At 42.1% G+C, this 24,864-nt stretch overlaps 1 protein-coding gene across 1 annotated transcript; it reads right to left on the bottom strand.

Moving 5' to 3' along the window:
- Positions 1-265: 265 nt before the first annotated feature.
- On the bottom strand, positions 266-24,864 carry LOC115416636 (phosphatidylserine decarboxylase proenzyme, mitochondrial-like). The gene is given in 11 exon segments (XM_030130473.1): positions 266-348; positions 351-443; positions 578-654; positions 656-722; positions 847-970; positions 2,587-2,628; positions 2,631-2,690; positions 10,273-10,407; positions 17,951-18,087; positions 19,136-19,179; positions 24,783-24,864. Coding segments are annotated over 11 exon segments (918 nt in total). The 5' UTR covers positions 24,839-24,864.

The raw sequence follows: 24,864 nt of genomic DNA, 5'->3' as shown, positions 1-24,864 counted from the left end.
AAAACAGACGAGTCACTATGCACAACAAACGAGTCATGCACAAAACAGATGAGTCACTACACAAAACAGACGAGTCACTACACAAAACAGACGGTCTTTACACAAAACAGACGAGTCACTATACACAACAGACGAGTCACTGCACAAAACAGACGAGTCACAAAAACAGACGAGTCACACAAAACAGACGAGTCACTACACAAAAAAGATGAGTCACTAAAACAGACAAGTTACACAAAACAGACGAGTCAGTACACACAAACGGTCACTGTCTTTTTCTCACCTTGTCAAAGTACAGTCTGATGGAACCGACGTTTGTGGCTCCAACCGCTGTAAACGAGAAGAAGCGTGCTCCCATTGGCCGGTGAGAGCCACACGCTCGTTAAGACAGAAGAGCTCTTTGACCCAACGAGCCACGCCCGGATTAACTGACATTAACGAACCTGAGAGAGAGAGAGAGGGAGAGAGAGAGGAAACAGGTGGAGTAAACAGCTGGAGGAGTGAACAGGTGGAGTAAACAGGTGGAGTAAACAGATGGAGGAGGTGACCATGTGAACAGGTGGGTGGAGCCACATACCTGGGAAGTGTCGTCGTAGCTCCACCCTCCAGTCGGTGGGGGAGTGGAAGCAGTGGTAGTCACCTGGTGCCAGGTAGGACCACGTGGAACAGCTGAGTGTCAGGACGCCACAGGAGGCCGTCCTGAAAGGAGGAGGGGGCGGAGTCTGAAACAACAGACACGCCCACAGGCTGTAACACAACTGTCACCTGGAGCTTCAAAAACAAATGTCCTGCCCCCTTGTCCATAGAAGGAAGTTCCTTAAAAAAAAACAGTGGGTGTGGTCTTACCATTGCTCCGCCTTGTTTGTGGACCCAGGAAGTTCTCCAGGCTGTAGGTGATGCCCTTCACCTGCTCCACCTCTGAGTTCTTCACCTGACCGAAGTGAAGGATCCGCCCATCAGCTGGAGACGTCTGGACAGATGGACAGAGACACAGACACACACACAGACAGACAGACACACACACACACACAACACACACACAGACACCACACAGACACACACACAGACAGACAGACACACACACAGACACACACAGACACACACACACAGACACAACACAGACAGACACACAGACACCCACACAACACAGACACACACAGACACACACACAGACACAGACACACACACAGACACACACACAGACAGACACACAGACACACACCACACACACACACACAGACCACACACACACACACAGACACACACACACAGACACAACACACACACACACAGACACACAGACACACAGACACACACACACACAGACCACAGACAGACAGACAGACACAACACACAGACACACAGACACACCACACACAGACAGACACACACACAGACACACAGACACACACACAGACAGACACACACACAGACACACAGACACACACACAGACACACAGACACACACACAGACACACACACAGACAGACACACACAGACACACCACAGACAGACACACACACAGACACACAGAACACACACAGACAGACACACACACAGACACACACACAGACACACACAGACAACACACACACAGACACACAGACACACACACAGACACACAGACACACACACAGACAGACACACACACAAGACAGACAAACACAGACAGACACACACACAGACACACAGACACACACACAGACAGACACACACAGACACACACACAGACACCACACAGACAGACACACACACAGACACACACACAGACACACACACACCACAGACACACACAGACACACACACAGACACACACACAGACAGACACACAGACACAGACACACACACAGACAGACAAACACACACAGACACACACACCGACAGACAGACACACACACAGACAGACACACACACAGACACACACACAGACCACACACAGACACACACACACACCACACAGACACACACACAGACACACACACAGACACCAACACAAGACAGACACACACACAGACACACACACACACACACACACAGACACACACACAGACAGACACACACACAGACCACACACACAGACACACACACAGACACCACACACACACACACACACAGACACACACACAGACACACACACAGACACACACACACACACACACACACACAGACACACACACACACACACAGACAGACACACACACAGACACACACACAGACACACACACAGACAGACAGGTTACTAATGCTCTTCAGTCAGTTGTCCCAGGTCACATGCTGCTGTTTCCTCAGTTCATTTATTTGTTTTTCCTGTAACAGCAGCAGTCCACAGAGGCCACGCCCCTTCTGAAAAGCCCGTTCTGATCTGGTAACATAGCCACACCCCCTTTTGGAAGACAAGCGTTTCCTCACAGACGTTCAGGTGAATGATGGCACAGTCCAACCTTTCTCCAGAACTCCAGCTCTGATGGTTCCTGCTGTTCTGAACCTTCATCCTTTGTTTGGAAACGTTCTGGTCTAAACTGGTCCATTTTTTAGCTGATGAGGTGAGCCCCAAACCCCACCCAAACAAAGGAGAGGCGGAGTTACCAGACAGGAGGCGGAGCACAGCGGTCGAAACAGCGGCTTCAGAAACGGCGGCGGAAAAATTCCCCCAGGTTCCTGTAGTGATGCAGATCTTCAAACCGCTGCTCCTATTGGACGACAGAAAAGAGACAGGAAGTTACATCAGCACCAAAAACTACAAACAAACACCAGTGTCTGTGTCCGAGTGGCACCAGAACCTGGGTCAGTACCAGAACCGGGTCGTACCAGAAACCAGGGTCAGTACCAGAGCCTGGGTCAGTAGCAGAACCTGGGTCAGTACCAGAACCGGGTCAGTACCAGAACCAGGGTCAGTTACCAGAACCCAGGTCAGTACCAGAACCAGGGTCAGTACCAGAAACCCAGGTCCAGTACCAGAACCTGGGTCAGTACCAGAGCCGGGTCAGTACCAGAACCAGGGTCAGTACCAGAGCCGGGTCAGTACCAGAACCAGGGTCAGTACCAGAACCCAGGTCAGTACCCAGAACCTGGGGTCAGTTACCAGAACCAGGGTCAGTACCAGAACCCGGGTCAGTACCAGAAACCAGGGTCCAGTACCAGAACCCAGGTCAGTACCAGAACCAGGGTCAGTACCAGAACCAGGGTCAGTACCAGTCCTGGTATTGAATGAATATAAAGGATCCAATCAGTCTGAGGGATCAGTCTGTATGAAAGGCCTTCACACAACACTGATCAGATAGGGTTAAGATAAAGAGTAAACAACAGTAAACAGTAGAAAAACACCAGTAAACAGTAGTAAACAACAGTAAACAGTAGTAAACAACAGTAAACAGTAGTAAACAACAGTAAACTAACAGTAAACAGTAGTACACACCAGTAAACAGTAGTAAACACCAGTAACTAACAGTAAACATAAGTAAACAACAGTAAACAGTAGTAAACACCAGTAAACTAACAGTAAACAGTAGTAAACACCAGTAAACAGTAGTAAACAACAGTAAACAGTAGTAAAACAACAGTAAACAGTAGTAAACACCAGTAAACTAACAGTAAACAGTAGTAAACACCAGTAAACTAACAGTAAACAGTAGTAAACACCAGTAAACAGTAGTAAACAACAGTAAACAGTAGGTAAACAACAGTAAACAGTAGTAAACACTAGTAAACTAACAGTAACAGTAGTAAACAACAGTAACAGTAGTAAACACCAGTAAACTAACAGTAAACAGTAGTAAACACCAGTAAACTAACAGTAAACACCAGTAAACTAACAGTAAACACCAGTAAACTAACAGTAAACAGTAGTAAACACCAGTAAACAGTAGTAAACACCAGTAAACTAACAGTAAAACAGTAGTAAACACCAGTAAACTAACAGTAAACACCAGTAAACTAACAGTAAACAGTAGTAAACACCAGTAAACTAACAGTAAACAGTAGTAAACACCAGTAAACTAACAGTAAACAGTAGTAAACAACAGTAAACAGTAGTAAACACCAGTAAACTAACAGTAAACAGTAGTAAACACCAGTAAACTAACAGTAAACACCAGTAAACTAACAGTAAACACCAGTAAACTAACAGTAAACAGTAGTAAACACAGTAAACAGTAGTAAACACCAGTAAACTAACAGTAAACAGTAGTAAACACCAGTAAACTAACAGTAAACACCAGTAAACTAACAGTAAACACCAGTAAACTAACAGTAAACAGTAGTAAACACCAGTAAACTAACAGTAAACAGTAGTAAACACCAGTAAACAGTAGTAAACACCAGTAAACTAACAGTAAACACCAGTAAACTAACAGTAAACAGTAGTAAACACCAGTAAACTAACAGTAAACAGTAGTAAACTAACAGTAAACAGAAGTAAACAACAGTAAACAGTAGTAAACACCAGTAAACTAACAGTAAACAGTAGTAAACACCAGTAAACAGTAGTAAACAACAGTAAACAGTAGTAAACAACAGTAAACTAACAGTAAACAGTAGTAAACAACAGTAAACAGTAGTAAACACCAGTAAACTAACAGTAAACAGTAGTAAACAACAGTAAACAGTAGTAAACACCAGTAAACTAACAGTAAACAGTAGTAAACAACAGTAAACAGTAGTAAACACTAGTAAACTAACAGTAAACAGTAGTAAACAACAGTAAACAGTAGTAAACACCAGTAAACTAACAGTAAACAGTAGTAAACACCAGTAAACTAACAGTAAACACCAGTAAACTAACAGTAAACACCAGTAAACTAACAGTAAACAGTAGTAAACAACAGTAAACAGTAGTAAACACCAGTAAACTAACAGTAACAGTAGTAAACACCAGTAAACTAACAGTAAACACCAGTAAACTAACAGTAAACACCAGTAAACTAACAGTAAACAGTAGTAAACACCAGTAAACTAACAGTAAACACCAGTAAACTAACAGTAAACACCAGTAAACTAACAGTAAACAGTAGTAAACACCAGTAAACAGTAGTAAACACCAGTAAACTAACAGTAAACACCAGTAAACTAACAGTAAACAGTAGTAAACACCAGTAAACAGTAGTAAACACCAGTAAACTAACAGTAAACAGTAGTAAACTAACAGTAAACAGAAGTAAACAACAGTAAACAGTAGTAAACACCAGTAAACTAACAGTAAACAGTAGTAAACACCAGTAAACAGTAGTAAACAACAGTAAACAGTAGTAAACAACAGTAAACAGTAGTAAACAACAGTAAACTAACAGTAAACAGTAGTAAACACCAGTAAACAGTAGTAAACACCAGTAAACTAACAGTAAACAGTAGTAAACACCAGTAAACAGTAGTAACACCAGTAAACTAACAGTAAACAGTAGTAAACACCAGTAAACTAACAGTAAACACCAGTAAACTAACAGTAAACAGTAGTAAACACCAGTAAACTACAGTAAACACCAGTAAACTAACAGTAAACAGTAGTAAACACCAGTAAAACAGTAGTAAACACCAGTAAACTAACAGTAAACACAGTAAAACTAACAGTAAACACCAGTAAACTAACAGTAAACAGTAGTAAACACCAGTAACAGTAGTAAACCACCAGTAAACTAACAGTAAACACCAGTAAACTAACAGTAAACAGTAGTAAACACCAGTAAACAGTAGTAACACCAGTAAACTAACAGTAAACAGTAGTAAACACCAGTAAACTAACAGTAAACACCAGTAAACTAACAGTAAACACCAGTAAACTAACAGTAAACAGTAGTAAACACCAGAAAACTAACAGTAAACAACAGTAAACAGTAGTAAACAACAGTAAACTAACAGTAAACAGTAGTAAACAACAGTAAACAGTAGTAAACACCAGTAAACTAACAGTAAACAGTAGTAAACAACAGTAAACAGTAGTAAACACCAGTAAACTAACAGTAAACAGTAGTAAACAACAGTAAACAGTAGTAAACACCAGTAAACTAACAGTAAACAGTAGTAAACAACAGTAAACAGTAGTAAACACCAGTAAACTAACAGTAAACAGTAGTAAACACCAGTAAACTACAGTAAACACCAGTAAACTAACAGTAAACACCAGTAAACTAACAGTAAACAGTAGTAAACACCAGTAAACAGTAGTAAACACCAGTAAACTAACAGTAAACAGTAGTAAACACCAGTAAACTAACAGTAAACACCAGTAAACTAACAGTAAACACCAGTAAACTAACAGTAAACAGTAGTAAACACCAGAAAACTAACAGTAAACACCAGTAAACTAACAGTAAACAGTAGTAAACACCAGTAAACAGTAGTAACACCAGTAAACTAACAGTAAACACCAGTAAACTAACAGTAAACAGTAGTAAACACCAGTAAACAGTAGTAAACACCAGTAAACTAACAGTAAACAGTAGTAAACTAACAGTAAACAGAAGTAAACAACAGTAAACAGTAGTAAACACCAGTAAACTAACAGTAAACAGTAGTAAACACCAGTAAACAGTAGTAAACAACAGTAAACAGTAGTAAACAACAGTAAACTAACAGTAAACAGTAGTAAACAACAGTAAACAGTAGTAAACACCAGTAAACTAACAGTAAACAGTAGTAAACAACAGTAAACAGTAGTAAACACCAGTAAACTAACAGTAAACAGTAGTAAACACCAGTAAACTAACAGTAAACACCAGTAAACTAACAGTAAACACCAGTAAACTAACAGTAAACAGTAGTAAACACCAGTAAACAGTAGTAAACACCAGTAAACTAACAGTAAACAGTAGTAAACACCAGTAAACTAACAGTAAACACCAGTAAACTAACAGTAAACAGTAGTAAACACCAGTAAACTAACAGTAAACACCAGTAAACCTAACAGTAAACAGTAGTAAACACCAGTAACAGTAGTAAACACCAGTAAACTAACAGTAAACACCAGTAAACTAACAGTAAACACCAGTAAACTAACAGTAAACAGTAGTAAACACCAGTAAACAGTAGTAAACACCAGTAAACTAACAGTAAACACCAGTAAACTAACAGTAAACCAGTAGTAAACACCAGTAAACAGTAGTAACACACCAGTAAACTAACAGTAAACACCAGTAAACTACCAGTAAACCACCAGTAAACTAACAGTAAACAGTAGTAAACACCAGTAAACAGTAGTAAACACCAGTAAACTAACAGTAAACAGTAGTAAACACCAGTAAACTAACAGTAAACACCAGTAAACTAACAGTAAACACCAGTAAACTAACAGTAAACAGTAGTAACACCAGAAAACTAACAGTAAACACCAGTAAAACTAACAGTAAACAGTAGTAAACACCAGTAAACAGTAGTAAACACCAGTAAACTAACAGTAAACACCAGTAAACTAACAGTAAACAGTAGTAAACACCAGTAAACAGTAGTAAACACCAGTAAACTAACAGTAAACAGTAGTAAACTAACAGTAAACAGAAGTAAACAACAGTAAACAGTAGTAAACTAACAGTAAACAGTAGTAACACCAGTAAACAGTAGTAAACAACAGTAAACAGTAGTAAACACCAGTAAACTAACAGTAAAACAGTAGTAAACAACAGTAAACAGTAGTAACACCAGTAAACTAACAGTAAACAGTAGTAAACAACAGTAAACAGTAGTAAACACCAGTAAACTAACAGTAAACAGTAGTAAACACCAGTAAACTAACAGTAAACACCAGTAAACTAACAGTAAACACCAGTAAACTAACAGTAAACAGTAGTAAACACCAGTAAAACAGTAGTAAACACCAGTAAACTAACAGTAAACAGTAGTAAACACCAGTAAACTAACAGTAAACACCAGTAAACTAACAGTAAACAGTAGTAAACACCAGTAAACTAACAGTAACACCCGTAAACTAACAGTAAACAGTAGTAAACACCAGTAAACAGTAGTAAACACCAGTAAACTAACAGTAAACACCAGTAAACTAACAGTAAACACCAGTAAACTAACAGTAAACAGTAGTAAACACCAGTAAACAGTAGTAACACCAGTAAACTAACAGTAAACAGTAGTAAACACCAGTAAACTAACAGTAAACACCAGTAAACTAACAGTAAACACCAGTAAACTAACAGTAAACAGTAGTAAACACCAGTAAACAGTAGTAAACACCAGTAAACTAACAGTAACAGTAGTAAACACCAGTAAACTAACAGTAAACACCAGTAAACTAACAGTAAACAGTAGTAACACCAGTAAACTAACAGTAAACACCAGTAAACTAACAGTAAACAGTAGTAACACCAGTAAACAGTAGTAAACACCAGTAAACTAACAGTAACACCAGTAACTAACAGTAAACACCAGTAAACTAACAGTAAACAGTAGTAAACACCAGTAAACAGTAGTAAACACCAGGTAAACTAACAGTAAACACCAGTAAACTAACAGTAAACAGTAGTAAACACCAGTAAACAGTAGTAAACACCAGTAAACTAACAGTAAACACCAGTAAACTAACAGTAAACACCAGTAAACTAACAGTAAACAGTAGTAAACACCAGTAAACAGTAGTAAACACCAGTAAACTAACAGTAAACAGTAGTAAACACCAGTAAACTAACAGTAAACACCAGTAAAACTAACAGTAAACACCAGTAAACTAACAGTAAACAGTAGTAAACACCAGAAAACTAACAGTAAACACCAGTAAACTAACAGTAAACAGTAGTAAACACCAGTAAACAGCAGTAAACACCAGTAAACTAACAGTAAACACCAGTAAACTAACAGTAAACAGTAGTAAACACCAGTAAACAGTAGTAAACACCAGTAAACTAACAGTAAACAGTAGTAAACTAACAGTAAACAGAAGTAAACAACAGTAAACAGTAGCAAACACCAGTAAACTAACAGTAAACAGTAGTAAACACCAGTAAACAGTAGTAAACAACAGTAAACAGTAGTAAACAACAGTAAACTAACAGTAAACAGTAGTAAACAACAGTAAACAGTAGTAAACACCAGTAAACTAACAGTAAACAGTAGTAAACAACAGTAAACAGTAGTAAACACCAGTAAACTAACAGTAAACAGTAGTAAACACCAGTAAACTAACAGTAAACACCAGTAAACTAACAGTAAACACCAGTAAACTAACAGTAAACAGTAGTAAACACCAGTAAACAGTAGTAAACACCAGTAAACTAACAGTAAACAGTAGTAAACACCAGTAAACTAACAGTAAACACCAGTAAACTAACAGTAAACAGTAGTAAACACCAGTAAACTAACAGTAAACACCAGTAAAACTAACAGTAAACAGTAGTAAACACCAGTAAACAGTAGTAAACACCAGTAAACTAACAGTAAACACCAGTAAACTAACAGTAAACACCAGTAAACTAACAGTAAACAGTAGTAAACACCAGTAAACAGTAGTAAACACCAGTAAACTAACAGTAAACACCAGTAAACTAACAGTAAACAGTAGTAAACACCAGTAAACAGTAGTAAACACCAGTAAACTAACAGTAAACAGTAGTAAACTAACAGTAAACAGAAGTAAACAACAGTAAACAGTAGCAAACACCAGTAAACTAACAGTAAACAGTAGTAAACACCAGTAAACAGTAGTAAACAACAGTAAACAGTAGTAAACAACAGTAAACTAACAGTAAACAGTAGTAAACAACAGTAAACAGTAGTAAACACCAGTAAACTAACAGTAAACAGTAGTAAACAACAGTAAACAGTAGTAAACACCAGTAAACTAACAGTAAACAGTAGTAAACACCAGTAAACTAACAGTAAACACCAGTAAACTAACAGTAAACACCAGTAAACTAACAGTAAACAGTAGTAAACACCAGTAAACAGTAGTAAACACCAGTAAACTAACAGTAAAACAGTAGTAAACACCAGTAAACTAACAGTAAACACCAGTAAACTAACAGTAAACAGTAGTAAACACCAGTAAACTAACAGTAAACACCAGTAAACTAACAGTAAACAGTAGTAAACACCAGTAAACAGTAGTAAACACCAGTAAACTAACAGTAAACACCAGTAAACTAACAGTAAACACCAGTAAACTAACAGTAAACAGTAGTAAACACCAGTAAACAGTAGTAAACACCAGTAAACTAACAGTAAACACCAGTAAACTAACAGTAAACAGTAGTAAACACCAGTAAACAGTAGTAAACACCAGTAAACTAACAGTAAACAGTAGTAAACTAACAGTAAACAGTAGTAAAGCTGTTTGTTTACCTGCATGTTGACTCCAAAGGTCCAGATGTAAAGGGAGTAGATGGGTTTGCGCAGCCACGTGGGCAGTTCAACTCCATTCAGCCGACCCCAGGCCCGAGAGAGGAGACGAGTGGGGAAGGAACGATACAACGCCACCTGGAGGAGGAGGAGAGAGGAGGAGGTGAGAGAGAGGAGAGAGGAGGTGAGGGGAGGTGAGGGGAGGAGGAGAGAGGAGGAGAGAGGAGGAGGTGAGAGAGAGGAGAGAGGAGGTGAGGGAGGAGAGAGGAGGAGAAAGGAGGAGGTGAGAGAGAGGAGAGAGAGAGGGGAGAGGAGGTGAGGGGAGGAGAAAGGAGGAGGGGAGAGAGAGGAGAGAGAGAGGAGAGAGAGAGGAGAGAGGAGGTGAGGGGAGGAGAGAGGAGGAGAAAGGAGGAGGTGAGAGAGAGGAGAGAGAGGAGGTGAGGGGAGGAGAGAGGAGGAGAAAGGAGGAGGAGAGAGAGAGGAGGAGGAGAGAGGAGGTGAGAGGAGGAGAGAGGAGGAGGTGAGAGAGAGGAGAGAGAGAGGAGAGAGGAGGTGAGAGGAGGAGAGAGGAGGAGGTGAGAGAGAGGAGAGAGAGAGGCGAGAGAGGAGGAGGTGAGAGGAGGAGAGAGGAGGAGAAAGGAGGAGGAGAGAGAGAGGAGGAGAAAGGAGGAGGTGAGAGAGAGGAGGAGGAGAGAGGAGGTGAGAGGAGGAGAGAGAGAGGAGGAGGAGGTGAGAGGAGGAGGTGAGAGAGAGGAGAGAGAGAGGAGAGAGAGGAGGAGAGGGGAAGAGAGAGGAGGAGAAAGGAGGAGGTGAGAGAGGAGGAGAGAGGAGAGAGAGAGGAGAGAGGAGGTGAGAGGAGGAGAGAGGAGGAGGTGAGAGAGAGGAGAGAGAGAGGAGAGAGAGGAGGAGGTGAGAGGAGGAGAGAGGAGGAGGAGAGAGAGAGGAGGAGAAAGGAGGAGGTGAGAGAGAGGAGGAGGAGAGAGAGAGAGAGGAGGAGGAGGTGAGAGAGAGGAGAGAGAGAGGAGAGAGAGGAGGAGGAGGAGAAACCAGTGGAGGTCCATATGTGATAAGCCCCTCCCCCTCTCCATCATCAAATCACAGGTCAGCCTGCAGCTGCTCTTACCCGATTGGCCAGTGGCCGTAGAGCATTGACAGACAGCACATAGCAGAGGAAGGCAATTGGCCGGCGACGCCAATGGGCGGGGCGAGACACGCCCCCACTCAACGCATTCAGACGACGACGGAGCGCCAAGCGAGGCACCTGAAGCCTGATTAGAATGACGACATAACGAGTTAAAACCGGGAAGGAGACAGGAGGAGGACACAGGGGCGGGGCAAGGGGCGGAGCATGTGTGAGGAGGAGGAGCAGCAGGAGCAGGAGGAGGAGCAGGAGGAGCTGAAATACAGCACACTGATGCTAACACCACTAACCCTATTATCCTACAGAGACACTAACAGAGATGCTAACACTGCTAAGCTACAGAGCTGCTAACAGAGATGCTAACACTGATAGGCTACAGAGCTGCTAACAGAGATGCTAACACTGCTAAGCTTCAGAGCCACTGACAGAGATGCTAACACTGCTAAGCTACAGAGCCGCTAACAGAGATGCTAACACTGCTAAGCTACAGAGCCACTAACAGAGATGCTAACACTGATAGGCTACAGAGCTGCTAACAGAGATGCTAACACTGATAGGCTACAGAGCTGCTAACAGAGATGCTAACACTGATAGGCTACAGAGCTGCTAACAGAGATGCTAACACTGATAGGCTACAGAGCTGCTAACAGAGATGCTAACACTGATAGGCTACAGAGCTGCTAACAGAGATGCTAACACTGATAGGCTACAGAGCTGCTAACAGAGGACGGCAGACGGTTATGACAGAGTCCACAGACTGGTGGCTTTGTTTGTTTGTTTGTTTGTATTCAGACCACAGCAGATGTAAACACACTGGATCCACTGGGTCCAAAAAACATCCCCATTAACCCTTCGTTGTCCCGCCCACAGACGTCCTTGTCCCGCCCCACAGACGTCCTTTAATCCCCTACAGTCGTACTAATGTCCAGATGTTTTTCATAGTTTGGTTTTCTATTTGACATGGTTTAGTATTTCATAAAGTCATGTGACCCTTCATACCATGGTGTCCAAAGTGTGCAGAATCCCTCACTCAGACCCAGAAGGTAAAAATAAACAAACAGAACAATAAAAAACACAACACATTCAAAGGTGTGGAGTTCAAAAGGATCACATGACTGCTCTGACTTCTACCTCTGTTCCAGTGTTCTGTTTCCTTCACATACAGTGGATTTAATCCAGTAGATGTGTGTGTGTGTGTGTGTGTGTGTGTGTGTCACTGGTTGTGTGAACACACACTTTAAACACTCAGACATCTGATGTTTTTTCCACATAATCTGATGTGTTTATTAAAGCCAACATTAGGTTGGTGTCCCCTGAACCCCCCAGGATCCAGGACCATGGTGTCCCCTGAACCCCCCAGGATCCAGGACCATGGTGTCCCCTGAACCCTAACCCAGACTTTGGGCCCAGCTGCCCCCCCCACCCACAGATGGAAGTCAATCTGTTTCATCAGATTTGGAATTAAAAAAGCTGTTGAATTTCTAGCACTGAACTTAAGTATCTGAATTTCTTTTCTCTGAATTCAACTATGTTCATAAATTTAAAATAAAAAAAATTCAGATGCAAAACATTCCGTTCACACATCTGCGCTGACCGTCTTCCTGCATTGGTGTCACATGACCACCCTAACGTAACTTGATTGGTTGGCTGTCGGTTCGACTTGAGATAGAATTGATTGCTTTTCCTCTGTGTCCAGGATCTGTGATCGGAATTTTTTGCATCTGAATTTTTTTAATTTTAAATTTATGAACATAGTTGAATTCAGAGACTAAAATTTCAGATATGTAATTTCAGTGCAAAAAAATGCAGCGCAAGAAATTCAATGGAAATTCAAATTCAATTCAATAATTCCAAATCTGATGAGACACATTTACTTCCATATCCACCCCTCATCCACCCACCCACCCACCCACCCATTCATCCAGAGGCTGAGTGTGTAGACTCCACAGTGACCCGTGTCTCTGTGGGGGTGGGGTGGGGGGTTCAGATCCGTTCAGCTGCTTTGATAAACACAGATCTGTGTCAGTGGCTAACTGGGTTAGCAGGTTAGCGCAGGATGAACGGGCTCACAGAGGCTAAGCTAGGCTAAAAGGAAAATAGCCGTCTCCATGGTAACACCTCCCCCACACGTGCGTGCACGCACACACACACACACACACACACACACACACACACACTTTAAGCTCTTCTGACTGTAAACCCCCCCCACCCCCCCACCCCTTGTTTGTTTTAATGGGTCACTGTCTCACCTGATTTCATGCCAACTCTTCAACCAATCAGAAGGCAGGTTTAAATAGGACACACTTTCATTGATCTGCTCTGTTTGGTTTTTCATCATTTTCACCTGCTGTGACTTATTCATGTGTTTTTGTCCTTTTTTTAAGCCTTCAGTTTGTTTTGTTCACATGAGCGACACTTTGACTCCTGTTTCTGTGCAGTTTGGACTGGCTTTTACATCCTCTGGTTAAAATCGAACACCATGGAAATAAAACAGTTCAAATAAAAAAACACTCAACTGAAATTCAAACACTTTCATTTACTTCTGCGAATAAAAGTCCAGCCTCAGTGTCCTGCTCCGGTTCATCCCACAGCCACTGGAATGTCCTTTCATCTCACTTTGGTTTTGTCTCATTGCATCTTTTGCTTTATTTTTTTTCCAGTCCGACCCCTGGGATGAATGTACACAGTGTCTAAACTCCACAGTCCAGGCTGTGGAACTCATGTTAGTGTGGGTTCCACATCCAGACCAATCTGATCTACAGTCCAATAAGAACAGCAGAAGAACCCACACAGAAGAAGGACTGCAGATTTACTACTGGGTTTGATGGAAAAAATATTACATTATGTCTGTAAATAATGACAACTGCAAATCAAGTCTTTGTTTTAGTGCAAAAAAATATTAAATTATGAAACTCTTTCCATTTCCAAACTCTCCTGTACCAATAAAATGTGACTAACCTGAACAAATGTGTCCAACCTGAAATGTCTGTATTAAATTCAGTCCAGTTTGAACTCTTTTCTTCCTGTTCCTCAGTGTTTAGTGTCTTTGGAGATCTGATCCAGAATGCACATGGACTAATGAGAAGTGGAGGCAGAAGACTGAGAAAATTACACTGATTTATCTGAAGAAATGTCCGTTTTTTCAGGTTATTCACATCTTTTTTGTTTGTATAGTTTATAAAAGTAAGTATTTTCATAATTTAATGGTTTTTTTGCTCTAAAACAAAGACAAAACTTTGTAGTTGTCATTATTTCTAGGTTCTTCTGCTCTTATTTTACTACCCACTGCAGATCAAATCAGGCTGAATGTGGAACCTGAAAGAACAGGAGTTTGAGAACCCTGGATTAGATCAAACTGTACCTGAGTCGACCTGAGAACAGCTGGAATGGACACTTTTTTTAACTAAGTTTGATTTTTCCAAACGTGTCACCTCTGTGGAAGGAGCTCTGGTTTCAGTTAACGTCAAAAATAAATCAATTAATCACAGAGTTCGAATTGAAAACACTTTCAAGCCCTTCAACTCAAATTCAAGCACTTTCAAGGTTTTCAAACACCAGCACCGACGCTGATATTCAAATAAACACCAGCCGTCTGTGTTTCTTTCTATTCCATGTTTCACTCATTTGTGTTTTTTTTTTCTATCTGTCTTATTCTTTGCACTTGTTTGTTGTTTGTTTTTAACTATGAAATTTCCCCACAGTGGAATAAATAAAGTCTGGTCTGATCTGAAACAAAGTCAAATAAAAACTGAACTGGACTGGAACTAGAGCTGTGGATTAACAAGAATCTGACGACACGATACAAATCACAACACTAGGATCACAATGCCATATGTCACAATATATCATGATACTGTTAAAAGACAATGTTTCGCTTGTTTCTTTTTTTTTTAATGATTATTTCCTGGAAGAATTGAATTAAATCTGAAATCTGCACAAATACTAAAGACTTTTGTATTTGATTAGAACAGGATGTCATGTTCTATCACACAATGTTCCTGTGCTCAAACTGAAATTCTGTCGACCTTAATACTCTTATTGTACTGTCTAAAGCCCATGTCCATATGCTCCCCTACAGTCTACAGGAAATGTCTGAGCCCAGGCAAAGGAATTAGAATTTAAGGGGAACTGAAATCTACAAGAACATGAAGTGTAGAACAAACATATAAAGCCAGTGTATGTGTGTTAGAGGGTTCAACTGTGGAATGATCTGGAACAAAACTGAAAAATGTCTTCTTCAATTTACGCATTTAAAAGGATAATAAATACAGTATAATAACAAAATATAGAACATTATAGAAGTACGCATCAAATAAGATATTATTGGAGTTAATTGGTTATCATGATAAGAAGATTTTATCACATTTATTAATCATTGTATTTGGAGTAAATATTTAAAGTGCATATAAATATTATAGTTTATATTAAAACAGTTGATTCTGTAAATCTGATTGTGTGTGAGGTGACTAAAAAGTGTATATGAATATTTAGTGTTATTGTAAAAATATACAGAAGAAAATGTGTGTAAACAAAAGCAAAGGAAGCAGATCTAGTTTGATTATTAGTTTGTAAAAAGGGGGCGGAGTCAATAAGTTCTACTTCTGCACACTCCTTTTCCAGCGCAGAAAAAATGGTATTTATTTATTTTTTTGACCATGTTGTATGATTGTGTTATCTGATGATTCTGTGAGCTCCAAATAAAAAACTGCTGCTACTACTAAATTCTGTTTTACAGACATTCCAGTTTCAGATCCTGTTCAAATGTTCAGATTCTATTAGTTCACAACTAACATCAGAACAGGATTTGAGTTCAATCCCAACAAAGGAACCAACATTATTGAATAAAAGTGGAAATGAGAACAAATAAAATAGAAACAAAAAACAAAAACAAAAAAAAACTAAAATTAACCTCCACAATCTCTGCATTTGAATAAATACCTAAAAATACTGATGCAGTGCTTTTTAATATCCATACAGTACTTTTTAGTATTGATACAGTATTGTGAAATGAAATATCGCGATATATTGCAGAACCGATATTTCCGAACAGCCCTGACTGGAACTAAAATCACTGACGTCCTCATAAATTCATCCCATGGGTCAGATGGGACTCATCTGTTGGACCCCCCCCCCCCCCCCCCCCCAGCTCCGAACCCTGGATCTGATTCACCTGAACCGAACTGTCCTCCGCCTCCTCACTGCCCCTGCTCCTCCTGCTCCTGTTCCTCCTCCTGTTCCTCCTCCTGCTCCTCCTCCTGCTGCTCCTGCTGCTCCATTCAACCGTTCGCCTTCATTGGTGCGTTTCCGCCTCCTCACCTGCCGCAGCAGGTCTGGCGCGGTGCCGCTGCGGTTTGAAAAAAACCTCACCATGAACGAGTCCTGGCGGCGGCGGCGGGCGGAGAAAAGAGCGGCCGACACATGGGAGCGAAAAACACCAGAGACACGAGCAGAAGACCACGCAGAGAGAGAGAGGACTGAGGCCGAGAGAGGACGGAGAGGATAAAGACAGGGACGGATAAGGGAGGGAGAGAGGGAGGGAGGGGACAACACCTAAGCTCCACCCACTGGGGATAAACAGGATCCAACCAAAACAAACCCAAGAAACAACAACGACCAACAAACTGCACAAACAACAAACTGAAAAAATATGAAGAGTGTGAATGTACAGCCCATAAATCTGAAAAGGAAATAATAAAACCCTGACAGCTGATTGGATAATCACACCATCACCTTAGTCAGCAGCAGTCAGTGGATCAGCCAATCAGGAGTGAGCTGAGGCGGTGAGGAAAAGGGGCGGGGCTTCCCCTTTGACCCACTTGTTGCTGGCTGCACTTGTGTTCTATCTGACACTTCCTGTCAGGTCAAAGTCAGGACGGAAGCAGACGATGTCACACACACAGATAAAAGGAGGTCAGAGTCACATGACCTGATGGGAGTCACATGACCTGATGTCAGACAGAGGTCAAGTTTTAATTGGAGTTTGTTTGTTTGTTGGCAAGATAAATGAACAAGTTATGATTTGGATGAAAGTTTCAGGAACTGTTGATACTGGCACAAGGAACAAATGATTAGATTTTGGTGATGGGGGGGGGGGGTGACCTGCTGTGTGGGCGGAGCCTAATAGTGTGTGCTTTTCCAGTCGTATCTCCTCTGTCTTCTCCAAATCTGAGTCCAAACCTCAGACCTGGTCCAACTCTACAAACTCAGACAGAACCCGACCCACTGAGACCAGAACCAAAGACGAACCACCGTTAAACTGATCAATAATCCGATCAATAATGACTGATGACACTGATCAACAGATAAACCGTCTGTATTTTCACCATCTGTGACAGACTGACCCTTTCACAATAAAAGTCTGACACGTCCACAGTGACTGAGCATGGCCGACTCAGATCAGAGGAACCTCAGATCCTTCACAGTTTCATTCACACGATGTTTGATTTTCTGAAACAGACGCGTTCACGTGAACTCAGTGAAGACGACGTCAGACCCAAAGCCAGAGCTGAAAACAACCACCAGACCAGTGCAGACTCTCACCTGTGTGGGAGTGGCCAGGGTGGGCGGAGCTCCATCCTCCTCATGTCCCCACTTCTTGTACTGCTGGTAACCAAGGTAACCGCCACCTGTCACAACCAATACAGGTAGGGGCCGAGGGCGGAGCCAGAAGCCGCGACCTGAAAACAGACAGAATAATGAGAGAACCGCCCCCATCACACACCGTAACCTAGGTAACCGCCCCCATCACACACCGTAACCAAGGTAACCGCCCCCATCACAGCACCGTAACCAAAGTAACCGCCCCCATCACAGCACCGTAACCAAGGTAACCACCCCATCACAGCACCGTAACCTAGGTAACCGCCCCCATCACACACCGTAACCAAGGTAATCACCCCATCACAGCACCGCAACCTAGGTAACCGCCCCCATCACACGCCGTAACCAAGGTAACCGCCCCCATCACACACTGTAACCAAGGTAACCACCCCATCACAGCACCGTAACCTAGGTAACCGCCCCCATCACACACCGTAACCAAGGTAATCACCCCATCACAGCACCGCAACCTAGGTAACCGCCCCCATCACACGCCGTAACCAAGGTAACCGCCCCCATCACACACTGTAACCAAGGTAACCACCCCCATCACAGCACCATAACCTAGGTAACCGCCCAATCACAGCAGCGTAACCAAGGTAACCGCCCCATCACAGCACCGTAACCTAGGTAACCGCCCACATCACAGCACTGTAACCAAGGTAACCGCCCCCATCACAGCACCGTAACCAAGGTAACAGCCCCCATCACAGCACCGTAACCTAGGTAACCGCCCCATCACAGCAGCGTAACCAAGGTAACCACCCCATAACAGCACCGTAACCTAGGTAACCGCCCACATCACAGCACTGTAACCAAGGTAACCGCCCCCATCACAGCACCGTAACCAAGGTAACAGCCCCCATCACAGCACCATAACCTAGGTAATCGCCCCCATCACACACCGTAACCAAGGTAACCACCCCCATCACAGCACCGAGGAAACCACTGAATCAGACACTGTAACCATGGTAACTGTAACTCTCCAGTATCCACTGTAACCATGGTAACTGTAAGTCCCCAGTATCCACTGTAAACAGTCCAACTAAAACTATTTCCAGATATTCTTTTTAATTTGTGTCAGTTGTAATTGTTGGGGGCGGGGCTAACTCCAGTGTCACTCACCTGTGTTCAGACATCGCTGTTGGCAGCAGCTCAGATGAGGAGATCTGAAAAAAAAACAAAAAAAAACAAAACAGTTTAACACCTTTAACACCTGACATCAGACACAAACAGAACCTCAGTAGAACCCAGACCAACACAGCCTGGATCAGAACCTCAGCAGAAGAAGCAGTTCCACACACAGACTGTACATCCGTTTGTCCGCAGTACTTGGTCTTCTAATGACAGGAAGTGCAAAATCTGAGGTTCTATGTAAATACAGACGTTCCAAAGCAGCCGGGGTCAGAGTGGTACCAGAACACACTTAGAACCAGAGTGGTACCAGAACACACTTAGAACCACAGTGGTACCAGAACACACTTAGAACCACAGTGGTACCGGAACACACTTAGAACCAGAGTGGTACCGGAACACACTTAGAACCAGAGTGGTACCGGAACACACTTAGAACCAGAGTGGTACCGGAACACACTTAGAACCACAGTGGTACCGGAACACACTTAGAACCAGAGTGGTACCAGAACACACTTAGAACCACAGCGGTACCGGAACACACTTAGAACCACAGTGGTACCAGAACACACTTAGAACCACAGCGGTACCAGAACACACTTAGAACCACAGCGGTACCAGAACACACTTAGAACCAGAGTGGTACCGGAACACACTTAGAACCACAGTGGTACCGGAACACACTTAGAACTAGAGTGGTACCAGAACACACTTAGAACCACAGTGGTACCAGAACACACTTAGAACCACAGTGGTACCAGAACACACTTAGAACCACAGCGGTACCAGAACACACTTAGAACCAGAGTGGTACCGGAACACACTTAGAACCACAGTGGTACCGGAACACACTTAGAACTAGAGTGGTACCAGAACACACTTAGAACCACAGTGGTACCAGAACACACTTAGAACCAGAGTGGTACCAGAACACACTTAGAACCACAGTGGTACCAGAACATACTTAGAACCACAGTGGTACCAGAACACACTTAGAACCACAGTGGTACCGGAACACACTTAGAACTAGAGTGGTACCGGAACACACTTAGAACCACAGTGGTACCGGAACACACTTAGAACCACAGTGGTACCGGAACACACTTAGAACCAGAGTGGTACCAGAACACACTTAGAACCACAGTGGTACCAGAACACACTTAGAACCACAGTGGTACCAGAACACACTTAGAACCACAGCGGTACCAGAACACACTTAGAACTAGAGTGGTACCAGAACACACTTAGAACCAGAGTGGTACCGGAACACACTTAGAACCACAGTGGTACCAGAACACACTTAGAACCAGAGTGGTACCGGAACACACTTAGAACCACAGTGGTACCAGAACACACTTAGAACCAGAGTGGTACCAGAACACACTTAGAACCACAGTGGTACCAGAACACACTTAGAACCACAGCGGTACCAGAACACACTTAGAACCACAGTGGTACCAGAACACACTTAGAACCAGAGTGGTACCGGAACACACTTAGAACCACAGTGGTACCAGAACACACTTAGAACCAGAGTGGTACCAGAACACACTTAGAACCAGAACCAGTGTGGAACCACAGACTTGGTCAGTCACTGAAAACAGGATCAAACGTCTGTTTTATGAACTTGTCCATTTTTAGTCTCTGAAATCAAACTCACAGATGCTTATTTTCACAGAGTTCTCTTTCGACCTGGGTCAAAGGTCAAAGGTCAGGTTCTCGGTGCCCTCCTGTCTGCTCTTATCTGGGTTTGGTATCAGGTCCAAATGTTGGCTGTTGTTCAGGTCAGAGTTGTGACATCATCCAACACATGACTGTCCATTAGAGCTGAAAACAGACGACCCAAACCCAGAGTGGAGACACCAGGACCCTGAACCAGTCCAAATGTGGTTCTGTGGGTCGGACTGGAGGTGTTCTGTTCAACCTGCTGGTGTCCACTGAGGTCATGTGATCATTAGTGTCATTTATTGTGGGTACAAATATGGCTCCACTTTGACAGGTTCGAATAGTTTTGGATTTTTCATTCTACTTGAGTTTTATTTAGTTTGGACTTTTTTTCTCTAATTCAGTTCGTTTTAATTCATTTTTAGAGCAGGTTTGATAGTTTTTATTAGTTTTCATTTTTTTCTAAATGCTCAGTTGTAGTTCAGTTGTAGTTCAGTTGTAGTTCAGTTGTAGTTTAGTTGTAGTTCAGTTGTAGTTTAGTTGTAGTTCAGTTGTAGTTCAGTTTTAGTTCAGTTATAGTTCAGTTGTAGTTTAGTTGTAGTTCAGTTTTAGTTCAGTTGTAGTTTAGTTGTAGTTCAGTTTTAGTTCAGTTGTAGTTCAGTTGTAGTTTAGTTGTAGTTCAGTTGTAGTTCAGTTGTAGTTTAGTTGTAGTTTAGTTTAGTTCAGTTGTAGTTCAGTTGTAGTTTAGTTGTAGTTTAGTTGTAGTTTAGTTGTAGTTCAGTTGTAGTTCAGTTGTAGTTTAGTTGTAGTTTAGTTTAGTTCAGTTGTAGTTCAGTTGTAGTTTAGTTGTAGTTCAGTTGTAGTTTAGTTGTAGTTTAGTTGTAGTTCAGTTGTAGTTTAGTTGTAGTTCAGTTGTAGTTCAGTTTTAGTTCAGTTATAGTTCAGTTGTAGTTTAGTTGTAGTTCAGTTTTAGTTCAGTTGTAGTTTAGTTGTAGTTCAGTTTTAGTTCAGTTGTAGTTCAGTTGTAGTTTAGTTGTAGTTCAGTTGTAGTTCAGTTGTAGTTTAGTTGTAGTTTAGTTTAGTTCAGTTGTAGTTCAGTTGTAGTTTAGTTGTAGTTCAGTTGTAGTTCAGTTGTAGTTCAGTTGTAGTTTAGTTGTAGTTCAGTTGTAGTTCAGTTGTAGTTTAGTTGTAGTTCAGTTGTAGTTCAGTTGTAGTTTAGTTGTAGTTCAGTTGTAGTTCAGTTGTAGTTCAGTTGTAGTTCAGTTGTCTCTTTTCTCTTCTTCTCTGTGCTCCTATTCAAATCAATCCCAGACAGGACTCTGCTGCTTTAGTCTCCATGTTTCCAGGTAGAGTGGGGACCAGAAGACGACTGGAAACCACAAGTGAACACAAGTGACGGAGCAAAAAGTGTCGTATGGAGACAGCACAGAAAACTGAGAGAGACAAAGAAATTGTTTTCGTATAAATCTGACATTGACAAAGACGAAAACGAAGGGAATTTCATCCATAATTTTTATCTGTTTTAGTTAGTTTTGTAAACACACAATACAGTTTCAGTTAGTTATGGTTTTTTTTCTTTTAATTCTAGTTTTTATTTATTTCAGTTAACGAAAATGTTTTTACAGTTCTAGTTTTGGTCCTTTCATTAGTTTTCAATAATAACTTTGCCACTTTGACAGTTACTTTCTTCTGTTTGTCATTCATTTCCGTCTCATGCTGGTTTCATGTGAGGCCTGTCGGTAGTTTTATTTGTCCTGTGCTCGTTTCTTAAACCTATTTGCTGTAGATATGAAGTTAGATGGAAAAGTCTGTGTCCAGAAGCAGTGAACTGATGATCTGAGCATGTACTCACAAACAAGGGAGGCTTCATTTTCAACAGCAGTGGTCCAACTAGGGCTGTGTACTGGCAAAAATCTGCTGATACCATACAAATCACAACACTAGGATCACGATATGATATATCACAATATATCATGATACTGTTAAAAGGCAATTTTTGGTTTGTTTCTTTTTTTAAAATGATTTTTTCCTGGAAGAATTGAATTCCAGCAGAAATCTGCACGAATCCTAAACATATTTGTATTTGATCCAACAGGATCTAATGTTCTATCAGCAAATGTTCAGACTGTGTTCAAACTGAAATTCAGTTTTACGCACATTCCAGTTTCAGATCCTGTTCAAATGTTCAGATTCTATTAGTTCAGAGTAGGGATGGAACCAGATGAACATTTCATATCACGGTTATTGTGACTAAAATTATCACAGTTCTCATTATTATTGTGGTATTATTGAAATTGTGCTCAAAATGTTCAAAAAGTACTGATACACACACTAAAAGAATTTAACCAAGTTGTATTAAAAATAAATAAATAAATACAATAACAGTCCCACTGTCCCTTCTGTGTCAGAAACATTCACATATTAACCCTTAGTGGTCTGAGTCTATTCTGTCTGTTTTTCAGTCCTTTTGATTTGGCCTTTATATACTATAGAAACAAATGTTTACTATACCCATGTTTGGATCTGGTTTTTCAGCACAACTTCATCTATATCATCTGTCTATTATTTTCAATTATCTGTCTATTATTTTTCACACACACACACACACACATAGTAGACAGAACAGGTGTGTGTGTGTGTGTGTGTGTGTGTGTTAACCCACTCACTGCTGTTTGTCCACACAAGAACAGGACACTGTTTGTTTGGAACTCTTCAGGCTTCCATGAATCACATGACCACCGGAGAGGTGACATCACAGCCGGTCACAGCCCTGCCTCTGCTGCTCTGCCCAAACCCAGGTCCCAGCAGCCGCCTATCCCATAATAACCCCTTCCTGTCTGTGAGCAGATTCCATCCCACAGTGTGGGTGACGGACAGTTCAGGTTTACGCTCAGACACAAATGACGCCTCGTTTCCACTGCGTGGGATCGGCTCGTCCAGGTCCTGTTTGCGTTTCCGTTCTGAAAAAGGACCTGGAATCTGGTACCCGGTGCTGGTTTTGTGGTCTCACCTCCGCTGAGGTTCCAGGACCGGGGACCAGGTACTAAAGTGTGACTTATAAACACTGCAGACCACTGATTGGTCAGACAGTTGCCCCGCCCTTTTCCATAAACAGATGTTAGTGGACAGTCAATCTGCGGCTCCATGAGTCCACATGAGGACAGATAAAGCAGACCCGGGTCCAGGAGGTTCAGTCTGTGGTGGACCATGTAAACATTCAGAGCAGACAACAGGCAACCGGTGAGTTTACAGCAACTCTGAGCAGACCACAAGGAAGTAACGCACCGCATCGCTATGACGACCAGGTACTGGAAAGTGGGTAGTATCTGGAACGGAAACGGTCTGAGGGAATACTGAACTGAGCTGAGCCGAGCCGAGCCGAGCCGAGCCGGTCCCACGTGTGGAAAGGCGGTTCTACAGAACCTGTGAGCGATGAGCGCCAGCCCCTGGTTAGGGTTAGGGTTAGGGTTAGGGTTAGGGTTAGGGTTAGGCTGAGCTGAAGGAAACGGATCCAAACACAGAGTTTACACCAGGAAGCACACCCATACAGGACACACACTGGACAAAGATGACCATATCTGATCACCTTAGAGCTGGAGTTGGTAGATCAGCACAAATACTAATGAAAGGGTTCAGACTCAATGTTTGGAACTACTGGCCCCGCCCCCAGAACCAGGAAGTAGGTCTATATTTAGTCTGACCTTTTTTTTTTTTTTTTTTTTAAACAACGGCAGTCTACGGAAGTGACGTAACTCTGTTCTATCGAAGGCTCTGTACCCGACGCACCGCCCACCTGTCTGACGTCACATCAAACGCACCACCTTTGGACGTAAACGTTCTTTAAAGGATCTTTTAATGGAAACTTTAAATGGCGCGCGGCTCGTTCACGCGGCTCGCTGTCATGGCGGGCCGGCCGTGCGCGTGTCCCGGTGCTTTGTCTCGTGCCTCCGGTTCCAGCCGCTGTTAAACTCACCTGTTCACCTGCCGCACCGTCAGCCCGACGGCCAGACGACGCAAGGACGCCGCCATGTTGTTTTGCAACGGACGCGCTTACG

The sequence above is a fragment of the Sphaeramia orbicularis genome, unplaced genomic scaffold, assembly GCF_902148855.1.
Source record: "Sphaeramia orbicularis unplaced genomic scaffold, fSphaOr1.1, whole genome shotgun sequence".
In the NCBI taxonomy this organism is placed as follows: Eukaryota; Metazoa; Chordata; class Actinopteri; order Kurtiformes; family Apogonidae; genus Sphaeramia; species Sphaeramia orbicularis.
This window is presented reverse-complemented; position numbering and strand designations above follow the sequence as displayed.